The sequence below is a fragment of the Chiloscyllium plagiosum genome, unplaced genomic scaffold, assembly GCF_037043375.1.
Source record: "Chiloscyllium plagiosum isolate Xiang-an unplaced genomic scaffold, Cpla_swu_hap1 HiC_scaffold_9, whole genome shotgun sequence".
NCBI classification, from domain to species: domain Eukaryota; kingdom Metazoa; phylum Chordata; class Chondrichthyes; order Orectolobiformes; family Hemiscylliidae; genus Chiloscyllium; species Chiloscyllium plagiosum.
Window position 1 is genome coordinate 44,920,104 of NW_028270147.1, and position 12,053 is coordinate 44,932,156.

The 12,053-nt window shown below is 38.4% G+C and overlaps 1 protein-coding gene across 6 annotated transcripts in view; it reads left to right on the forward strand.

Annotated features, from left to right (window-relative positions):
* Positions 1-12,053, forward strand: part of LOC122554322 (fizzy-related protein homolog) — a 48,162-nt gene that overhangs the window by 10,549 nt on the left and 25,560 nt on the right. For all 6 annotated transcript variants that reach the window (XM_087990585.1, XM_043699161.2, XM_043699163.2 and 3 more), the window contains 2 exons: positions 9,507-9,629; positions 11,205-11,268. In XM_087990585.1, coding sequence (XP_087846711.1) covers positions 9,507-9,629; positions 11,205-11,268 — 187 coding nt within the window. The remainder of the gene's footprint in view (positions 1-9,506; positions 9,630-11,204; positions 11,269-12,053) is intronic.

A 12,053-nucleotide genomic window follows, 5' to 3' on the forward strand; every position in this document is an offset into this window, starting at 1 on the left:
CAAGATTAGAAGGTTAAATCCATGGCTGAAACGATGTTGTTTGAAGCAGGGGTTTCACATCATGGATAATTGGCATCAGTTCTAGTGAAAGAGAGAGCTGTTCCACTAGGATGAGCTGATTCTAAACTGGCCCAGGGTTAGTGTTCAGGTGAATCTAATAAGTAGGGCAGTTAGGATTTTAAATTTTTTAGGGGAATGGGATTGAGAGGTTTTAGTAAAGAATGAATTTTAAAAAAACAGAAGTGATGTGGGTTAGACAGTGGACCAGGAAGGATGCAGTGAATTTAATCGATGCAACAGAGCTTTGAAGGTTGAATACTTCAAAATCCAGATACCTAAGAATTGGAGTTCTCTGAAAGTTAGAAATTTCTATGCTGCATAAAACCTGACTCAGCCAAGCCAACTCAGAAACGTTCAGATAGCTGCTGAGCAATGATCACCAAAGAACTAGCTTAATTTTAACTCCACTTTGAGGCTTGTAAACAAGCAAATGCAATTAGCACAAAGGTGATTAATTCACCCGAGGATGTGGCACATTTTGTCTGCTTCTAGTCTGATATTTTTAAAACTAATGCAATACATTGCAGAAATTCACGTTTCACTGAATGATAATTATATGTCAAATTCGAAGGCTGTTTGTGAAGGTTGCACTTACTTTGTGCAAATTATGCTGAAAGCGCAGTGTTAACACTTGGAAACACAACGCTCAGGTACTTATTTGCTCAGCTAAATTGCTATCTTGAAAATAATAAGCAAATTTTTCTTAATTTGTTCACGGAATGGATTGCTGAGGTACTTTTATTGGCCATCTCTAAATTGCCGGGAGAAGGTAATGGTGAGCTGCCTCCTTGCTATAGAGGCACTCCCAATGCTGTTAGGAAGGGAAATTTTTTTTTCTGACAGTGAAGGAATGATGATACATTTCTGAGGGATCTACGGCTTGCAGATTGTGGTGTCCATATGTTGCCCTTGGCTGCCTTAATGGTAATGGTCATGGGCCTGGAAAGTGCTGCTAATAAGTGAATGTTTGTGGATGTGGTGCCAATGAAGTAGGCTGCTTTGTTCTGGATGGTGTTGAGTTTCTTGAGTGTTGTTGGAGCTGCGCCCATCCAGGCAAGTGAAGAGTTTCCTTCACACCCCTAACTTGTACCTGTAGGTGATGGACAGATTTTGAGGGCAGTTAGTAGGCACAATACCTGGCCCTTGGCTGACCTTGCAGCCACAGTATTTATATGATGAGTCCATGGTAACTCCTTGGATGCTGTTAGTGTGGTATTCAATGATGGTAATAGTATTAAAACTCCAAGGGCAATGGTTAGCTTCTCACCTGTTGGATATGGTCATTGTCTGGAACTTGTGTTGTTACTTGCCACTTAGCAACACAAGCCTGGATGTTGTCCCGGTCTTGCTGTGTATCAATTTGGAAATAGTCAATATCTGAGTAGATTGTGAATGGTGCTGAACATTGTGCAGTCATCAGAAAACCTTTTCTGAAGGGAAGGTCATTGATGAAGCAGCTGAAGATGTTTGGGCCTAGGATACTCTGAGGGACTCCTGCAGTGATGTCCAGGAGCTGACCTTCAACAACCGCAACTATCCTCCTTTGGCTGGAGTCAGATTGAGTCCATTGTAGAGTTTGCCATCTGATTCCCATTGACTGCAGTTTAGTTTGAGTCCCTTGATGTGACTTGGCAAATGTGGCCTTTGATGTCAAGGGCAATCACTCTCTCCTGTTGAATTCACCTTTGTTAGAACACATTTGGACCAATGTTGTATTGAGGTCCGGAGCCGAGTGGTCCCTGCAGAATCCAAATTGAGAGTCAGTGAGCAGGTTTTCCTTTGGAAGTACCATTTTATGACCCTGTTGATGATTCCTTCCACTACTATGCTGAAATGTTTTTGACTTGGCCAACACAGTATAGCAGGCAAGGTATCATACACTTGACTTTTTCAATTTGAATTAAGGAACTCCAATTTCTTCCCTGAAAACTGAGAAATCCTGAAATCTGATATAGCCTCAGTTCATTGGTTGCCATATTTGAGGTAACTCTAGCTGTAGTGATTAAGGTGACTTCAGAGAAAATGGAAAGATTAAAGCTATAGGCAATTTACTTGAATGTGCAAAAACTTCTTGTAAAATACGGGTTGGTTGCGTTCTGACAGAATCCTGTGTTATGGAAAAATTGCACTTTAGAAACAGCGCTTCAAGTGTTGGCAGTGTAATTGAGTTACATCCAACATACATTTTAAAAACTTGTGCTTTAGAAACATTGTCCCCAATTTGTCAATTGCATTAGAGCGAATTTGCATTAACAGAATGTGCACTATAGCAGAACAACCTACATGTAGGTGAAATAATACCACAAATAAAATTGAGATTGATTTAACGTGATTGCAAGGTGACCAGAAATATTCCAGAATATTAGAGGTTTGGAAGAGATGGACAAAAGGAATTCGGGGGAATCCTGATAATAAAGAATGGGTCATGACAGTACAGAAAAGAAATCTTAGCTTAGAAAATCAATTGTGTAGAATCAGTTCGTGTGGAGCTTGGACAACAGGTGCAGAAATTACTAGAGAGGGTAGTTATAGAGTGCAAGTCAGGAAATTAGAGGTGCTTGGAACGAGGGTAACATAGTGACTGTGTAAAGTTTGTTTATCCATTACATAAACCAGATTTGCAGTAATATCATGGAGGACAAATTCATGGAAAATACAGAAGTTAATTTTCTAGACCAGTACATTGGAGACCAACAAGGAGACAGTGAGGACTGCAGATGCTGGAAATCAGAGTTGAAAGGTGTGATGCTGGAAAAACACAGCAGGTCAGGCATAATCTGAGGAGCAGGAGAGTCGACATTTCGGGCATAAGCCCTTCATCAGGAATGTGGGGAGTGTGGGAAAGGATGGCAGAGAGAGAAATAGGAAAATGGGGTGTGGACAAGGTAGCTGGAAAGGCAGTAAATAGATGCAGGTGGGGAATGATAGCAATAGATGGAGGGTGGAGCGGATAGATGGGAAGGAAGATGGATCAAGTTACTTTCGATCTCTTACTGTAAAACTGGAAAATGTTAATTAATGACGTTAGAAGTAAGGAGGTTTCAAGGGGAAAAGTGATCATAATATGTTAAATTTTCTATTGTGTTTGAAAGTGATTTAGTTAAATCATGAAGTAGGGTCTTGAATCTGAACAAAGCAAACTAGGCAAGGACAAGGGCCAACTTACTTTTTAAATGTACTTTCTAATGTATGCTGACAGATAAGCAATAACAAACATTAATAAAGTAATATTTTGTGGAAATACATACTCCCTTAAGAAATAAAGCCTCATGGGAAAAGTGTTCCAATCTTTGTTAATCTAATTCAATCTTTAATTTCTCTTATTAAAGGTAGGAGCTTATAATTTTTTTTGACACAGTATGAGGTTTGGGGGACGTTAGATTCAGAAAGGGATGATAGAGATTAAAGACATATGAAAAAGGGTGTTTAGGCTATAGAGGGAGTACAATGAAGATTTGTTTACTGGACTGATCCCTGGCATGGCAGGACTGATGTATGAAGAGAGACTGGATCATTTAGGACTTCATTCACTCAAGTTTAGAATGATGAGGGAGGAACTTCATAGAAATTTATGGGTAAATGAAAGAAAGGCGTTCCTGATAACTGGAGAGTCCAGAACCAGGGGTCACAGTCTAAGGGTATTTGATAGGTCACATAGGGCTGAGATATTGAGAAATTTAGTTTTGAAGAGAGTGGTGAGGCTATGAAATTCTCCTTTCTTAAACACTGTGCTGAACATTTGCTTTGTTTTATTCATTCATTCACTCACAGGAAGTGCACATCACCAGCTAGGCCCATCCCTAATTACAATTACGTTAAAGTGTTTTCAAGAAGGAGGTAGATATAGTTCTTAAGGCTAAAGGGATCAAAGAGAAAGGAAGAAAGTGGAAACAGTACTGAGTTGGATGATCAGTCATGATCATATCGAATCGTGGAGCAGGCTTGAATAGCTAAATGAACTACTCCTGATCCTATTTTCTGTGTTTGTCTGTAATAGCAAGGTGAGGTTAATGAAACGAAAGCCTATCCTTACTGTCCTGCCTCCTTGTTTTAAAACAAGTTACAGAGATAGTGGATGTATTTGATCATCCAGAATTACTGAGATGCTAGAAGAGTCCCAGTGGATTGAAAAAGAAAAGAAATCTGGAATTAAGAGTCTAATGATGACCATGAATTCATTGTTGATTTTTGGAAAAACCCATCTGGTTCACTAATTCCTTTTAGGGAAGGAAACTGCCATCCCCAACTAGTCTGGCCTATGTGTGACTCCAGACCCACAGCAATGTAGTTGACTCTTAACTGTTCTCTGGGCAATTAGCTATGGGCGATACATGCTGGTGTAGCTGGTAAAGTTCACATCCTGTGAGTGAATGAATGAATAAAACAAAGCAAATGTTCACCACACTATTCAAGAAAGGAAGCAGAGAAAAAACAGATACAATGGACCCTTAGCCTTATATCACTGGTAATAAAACTGCTGGGTTCTATTATTTGGGAAGCTACAGCAAAACACGTAGAAAACCATAATTTGATCAGGCAGAGTGAACACAAAATTATCACGAGGAAATCTGTTTGACAAATCTGTTGAACTTTTTGAAGTTTGAACTAATAGAGAGTCTAAGACAGAACCAGTGGATGTCATTCATTTGGATTTTCAAAAAGCTTTTAGGAAGACATCACAAAATTACACAAAACTATGGCGTATTTTATCGCAGGTAATATGTTAAAATATTGAGCCTTGGTTAATGGGCAGAAAACAGAGAATGCAAATAAATGGCCATTATAGGAGTTGATAGTTTGTCACTGTCTGGGTAGATTTTAGTTTAGATTTAGATTACTTACAGTGCGGAAACAGGCCCTTCAGCCCAACAAGTCCACACCGACCCACCGAAGCGCAACCCAACCAGACCCATTCCCCTACGTTTATTAGATTACTTAGTGTGGAAACAGGCCCTCCGAATGACTAGTTCTCCCTTTATTCCACGAGATCTAACCTTGCTAATCAGTCTCCCATGGGGAACCTTGTCGAACGCCTTACTGAAGTCCATATAGATCACATCTACTGCTCTGCCCTCATCAATCCTCTTTGTTACTTCTTCAAAAAACTCAATCAAGTTTGTGAGACATGATTTCCCATGCACAAAGCCATGTTGACTATCCCTAATCAGTTCTTGCCTTTCCAAATACATGTACATCCTAACCAATTCACCTTACCTGCACATTTTTGGACTGTGGGAGGAAACCGGAGCAACTGGAGGAAACCCATGCAGACTCTGGCGCTGTGAGGCAGCAGTGCTAACCACTGTGCCACCATGCCGCTCACATGGCAGCTTCAGCTATTTAAAATCAGGATGAGGGGACTGAATGTAATGTATTTGTGTTTTCTGAGAATACAAAATTAGGGGAAAAAACAAGCTTTGAAGAGGTTGCCAAGATGCTATAATGGAAGCTTGAGAGAGTCTTCAAGAACATGGCAGATTAAATGCCGAAAAGTGATACAGAAAAAGGTCAAAGACAGACAAATGTTTGTATTCAAGACCTGAGTGCTGTTATACATAAATTTCAGAGTTTACATGTAGGTGTAGCCGGCAATCGGGAAAGCAATTGAAATGTTAACCGTTATTGTGACTGAGTTTCTCTTGTCAGTACATGGAGAGGGGAATGTATGGAACTTCTTTCCCAATTAGTGAATTATAAATGTTTGCTGCACAAACTTTTAATGATGACAGAATTGCATTCGCCACTATACTGTTGAAATTGCATTTTTGTTTTCAATGGAGTACTACCCTTAATGCTGCTTTCAAGTCTGTGATCTGCCCCCTTTTCGTGCATCTACATCAACATTGCTACTCAACCTGCTATATCACCTGCACCCAATACTGGTACAAAACCCATCTATTATATAGTTAGCACCATTTCTCTCACTATTTTGATTCAGAACGGGAAAACTTATTTCCATTTTAGTCATTGATAGCCTTTAGCAGGTGAATAAGCACAAAACGTCACTGGGCCCGTCAGCTCACTTTAACAACAAAAATAAATCATGGCAGGGGCGGAATTTTGTGACTAGCTTTAGAAATCATGAACTGCTGTTGCCATCTCTTGCCCCCTTCTCATCATCTCACCTACGCTTGAGAACATAATAAATAGAAGGAGGAATAGGCCATTCAGCCCCTCAAGCTTTCCTTGCCGTTCAGTAAGATCACGGCTGCTTTGTCCTTCACATCTCTGTTTTAAATGAATGTCCCTTTATTCTGAAACTTTGTCCCTGAGTTCAACTACTGGAGTCATTGTCTCAACATCTGTCTTGTAAAGTGCCATCAGAATCTTAAATGTTTCAATCAGATCACTATTCATTCTTCTGAACTCTGAATAAAGATCTAACCTGTTTAGCAATTCTTGATAAGCCCTTCATTCCAGGAATCAGTCTAGTGAATCTCTTTTGAACTGACTCCAATGCCAGCTCTTCCTTTCTTATTGGCCACTTGCTTCAGCTTTTAATGGTATTTTCTTTCCATCAGTAAAAAGGTGGAATGGCAGTTTTGTGCAGTTTGGTTATTACAGAAGAATATTGATTTGTAACATATATGGAATCATGATGCTGCAATGTACAAGACATATCTTCTTAGAAGCTGGCTGGAGAAAAGAACAGAATCTATGGTGACGTTGGGTGAAATGGCAAAATGTTTCATAGTCCGCACTCCTCATACTATTACCATAGCAACAGAGTCTATGCACATTTGCCATGGCATTGTTTCTGTGGTGGTATCAGGCCAGTGCTGGAAATATAAATGTGTAGACACGTTTGTATTTTTTTTTGTTTTCTATTTTCAAAGTATGTGTTACATTCTACAGCTTGAATAAACTATGTTCAGTTTGAAATAAATATAAACTAAATATTGCAGCCGTCATTGGTACTGATGTAAACCGTGACAATACTTTGAGTAGCACCGTTGGCGACGTACTTTGTATGGTGATGGTTAAATACCATGTGAAAGAAAATCTCCAGTTTCAAATGAAAATTTTCTGACAGGAAATGACTATGCACAGTCTCTGTGCTTGGCTAGTGAAGAATTAAAGAGAGGTTATATTACAAGCTTTTAACAATTTTATAGATTTTATCTTTTTATTTTGATTCTCAATTCTATTTTCCATCTCCCAAAATATAGGAGTGCTTTAATTTGCAGCTGACCTTTTGCATATGTTTGTTCAATATTATCAGCATCATATTTGAACTTGTGAATTATTTCTCAATCACATTTCCCCCACCACTTGGAGTTGTTTCATCAGCATTGTTTGCTGTTCCAATTTTGATGAGACAGTGTTAATGAATGGTAAGGGATAGGTTTCGGCTTGTGGTAACTAGCATTTTGACTTCATGACATCTGCTGTAATGTCCTGGAAAATATAAAAGTACGAATTAGGAGCAACAGGAACTGCACAGCTCCTCTAGCTTGCTCAGCCAGTCAGTAAGAACATGACTGATCTGATTTACTCCGCATTCCCATCTAAGAGATGTTTCGTCTCTTGCTTACCAAGAATCTAATTACCTCTGCCTTAAAAATGAGTCAGCTTCTACCACCTTTTGAGGAAGAGAGTTCCCTCTCTGAGAAAAAGTTCTGTGAGGGGGAGAAAAAAAGAGACTCAAAGAAAAAAACTGGTGTATTGCAGCAAGATGTGCCAACAAGAGACCGGGGAAGGAAATAACTCCATCTTATGCCCAGGTCAAATTTAGTGACCTGTGTCCAAACAGCTGACTGCTGTTGTTTTTCTTTCTGGATTGACACAATTGTGTGTATCCCATGGAAACCAAAGCTTTTGTTGGGCTTATGTGAAATGGGTGCTTTTAACATGCATGGTGACATTATCATCCTGATCTCTTCCAAAAATTGACCTCTTCCAAAAATTGACAATTTGTTATTTATACAATTATGTAGAGCAGCCTGGGATTTCTACAGATAATCTTAAACAGTTAATGGTAATTGGGTGAATAATCCCATATGTTAAACAATGCACTGCTGACTTAGAGGCCCGTTCAGAGGAATATTGATTGGGGTCCTGTCATTGTCGAGGAATGTATGATGAGGTGGAGATTTTTGGCTTGAAACATTAGTTAAATATTTGAAAGTTTTGTTCTGGAATTCAGTGGTGACACCTCTGTTACAAATAGTGTACACTGTTTTAGGCATGTTATCTTAAGAAGGTCATTGAGAGGTTATAGATTAAAAACTAGGGAAAAGGAGGCATTCTTTTGATTGAAACCTTGAAGGTAGCTCGTGGCTGAAGGATTATTGAATTTAATTTGCCCATCATTAAACATTCAACATACCATACCATAAGATTTGGAGCTGCTCATAATAGATTGAAGTGAATACAGGACCTAGGTTTAAAAAGTTGCTAATTAAAAGTAAACTTGGGAAATTGCGTGGATTATTCAAGTAGCTACGTAAACACAATGTACCCATAGATGTGGAAGCCATAACTAATGTTACAACTGAAGCTTCGAGTATTAGAAGAGGTTTCACATCAGAAAATATTGATAAGTATCTTTAAGCTCAAAGTTTGTGCGAAGATTGGTAGCTCGGGTGCTCGTTGTTGTGGTTCTGTTCACCGAGCTGGAAGTTTTTGTTGCAAACGTTTCGTCCCCTGGCTAGGCGACATCATCAGTGCTTGGGGGCCTCCTGCGAAGCGCTTCTTTGATGTTTCCTCCGGTGTTTATAGTGGTCTGTCCCTGCCGCTTCCGGTTGTCAGTTTCAGCTGTCCGCTGTAGTGGTTGGTATATTGGGTCCAGGTCAATGTGTTTGTTGATGGAGTTTGTGGATGAATGCCATGCCTCTAGGAATTCCCTGGCTGTTCTCTGTCTGGCTTGCCCTATGATAGTAGTGTTGTCCCAGTCGAATTCATGTTGCTTGTTGTCTGCGTGTGTGGCTACTAAGGATAGCTGGTCGTGTCGTTTCGTGGCTAGTTGATGTTCATGTATGCGGATTGTTAGCTGTCTTCCTGTTTGAACTATATAGTGTTTTGTGCAGTCCTTGCATGGTATTTTGTACACTACATTCGTTTTGCTCATGTTGGGTATCGGGTCCTTCGTTCTGGTGAGTTGTTGTCTGAGCGTGGCTGTTGGTTTGTGTGCCGTTATGAGTCCTAGGGGTCGCAGTAGTCTGGCTGTCAGTTCCGAGATGCTCCTAATGTATGGTAGTGTGGCTAGTCCTTTTGGTTGTGGTATGTACTCGTTCTGTGGTCTTTCTCTTAGGCATCTGTTGATGAAGTTGCGCTGATGTTTAACGGCAGCTGGATCCAATAGTTCTGATTCCTCTGTATGTTCAGTATACTATAATTCACTTTTTAAAAAATTCTGTCTGTAACACTCTGGAATTGAAGCAATTTGAAATTATTTCTATTTTTCAAAATAATTTGCTGATGTGAATATCTTTTATTTTAAACAGTCTGCCTTGAGCACACGACCAGTAACCTCAAATTCGCCAGGAATCCTTCCTCGTAAGACAGGAGACCGTTTCATCCCAACCAGAGCAAGTTCAAACTGGAGCATCAACTTTCATGCTATAAATGTAAGACATGAAGGTACTTTTGTGAGTGATTGCAATGACTTTATAAGTGACATCAGTTAATCTAGCAGATCCTCTGTCAACCAGTGCTGAGGGTCACTTTGTAAAAATTTGGAATTATTTTTGGGGAAAGCTCTTGATTTTTGTGGAGATTATTATTGACCCTCTAACCCAGGGGTGGGGAACCTGCGACCTTCAAGGCCATTGTGTGTGGCCTTTTGAATGAATCCAAATTTTGCAGAACAAATCTTTTACTTTTTATTAATATGTTTTTTTTCGTCCTTTTATTATTTTTATTTTAATCTTTAAATGAATGTATTTAAAATACCAGAGAGTAAAAGAAAATTCAATGAAATAATCCTTAGAGACTGACCGCCACAATTTAAAAAAAAAATGTGAATTTTGAAGAATATATAATTGAAGTTTCTTGGATGTGGTTTTATTAGATTACAACTAACATAATGTGTCCTTCCAACATGAAAAGGTTCCCCACCTCTGCTCTAACCTATATTAACAAGTCTTAAATCCAATCCTGTTTAATCACAAAATTAATATACTTGTCCATCTTGTGTTCACTGCATTTTATTGAAGTTTATCACTTTGGAGGGTATGGAAAATGCCACAACATATCTTAATTATGTTTTTCAGTTATGCTGCTTTGACTGTCTCTAATCTGCTGTGAGGCAATATATACATTAGGTATGATAGTGGCAAGTGTCTGTAATTAGCATACAACGGCAAGAAAATGTAATGTTAAATCAATACAGGAAATATAAATATTCACATCAGTGGAGTTAACATTTTGAGGTATACACGCTGAGAATTCATTGATAACATGACCTTGTACATATTTTTAAAAGAAGAACAGCATTTGGTTCTAGTGATATTTAAATCTTAAGAATTTTAAGTTAACATTAGAAGATCATTGAACAATGGTGCTGATTTGCCTCAGTATTCAAATATCATCACTTTTTTGCAATACTATTTGTGAAATGTTACAAAAGCTGCTGCAGGCTCCAATTCATTGCAATTAATTTATATTGTTAAATATTTTTACATAGAGACCTACAAATTTAAAGTTTGTAGGTAATTGTGAAACAGATTGGTATAAGCTATTCATAACTCATTTTAAATATGTTGAAAAGTGTTAACTGCTTTATGGTTCATTTGTATAATTTTGGATTCTCTTATATAAGTTGTTGACATTTAATGGATGCACATAATAGATGATAATATATCTAAAAAGGCCAACAAGGTATTAAGTTTGTGTGCTAATCTATTGCCTTCCAGTTAAGGAGGGATGAAGGAGCAGATCAGTCTTGTCACTTGTTTCAAAAATACCAATGAATGGATAACATTTACAAAAGGAGCCATGCTTTTGTTACTATCATTAACTCATTTGATCACTTAAATTGAATTACAAACTTGTGACAAACACCCCAAGCTATCTATTAGTCTATAATAATTATTTTCTGTCATTAACTATACAATATTAACATTTTGACTAATTTGTTTATTGTATGGGGAGAGACAACGTTCACTGAGTAAACACTTTGCTGTGTTCTTGGTTTTTATCAGGAAAATGGGAAGTCTCCCAACCAGAATCGAAAAACGAAGGAAGCAAACTCTGATAATGGGAAAGGTATGTTACATATCCCCTTTGTCTTCATGATAAGAAAGCTAAATATTGTATTATTGAGATTTGTATATATTACTTCTTCTGGTTTGGTGTAATTTGAGGTCAGTGAGCACATGGAGTGCATATTACCTGCTCTTACCAGCTTGGTCAGTGTTGCGAGATGCATTAATGCTGGACTTTGGAACATAATCTTCTCAGTTTTGAAATATGGAAAATGGTCTGTGATTTCTGGAAGTTAATTAATTGTCCAGCTGTTTGTTGCTACCTGTTAGATTGGGTCACCCATGACCCATTGTTTCCTTTTTATTGAGCGGATATCAAACCCCCTTGTAATTAAAGCGTGTATATTAATAGCTTTTGCAAAGCAACCAACATTGTAAATGCTCTGCCAAAGTTTGATGGTGGGAACGATAGGCAAGTGGGGGTGTGACAGCGAAGGGCAGCTGGCAATGATTGACTTCAACCCAATTCATGCTGTTTCCAGCAACAAATTGAGATCCTGCATACAAACAAAATTAGATGTATTTAACTAGTCTCAATTGTATTTTACCTCGCAGTAGCATTATCAGTAGTCCATAGTGCAGACTTCCCAGCATCCAGTGGAAAAAAAGGTGGCAGCTGGCTTTCTCGAGAACTGTCATGGCACCATTAATTGCAAATTGAACTTATGTTTCGGTTATTCTTGTAGCAGCTGTAACTCAGATCCTTCTTGATTCTCACTTGTTTTGCCAAATAGTAAGGTAGTTGCAATTAACTTGTTTTAGAATTAATATTAGTTCCATCTTGAA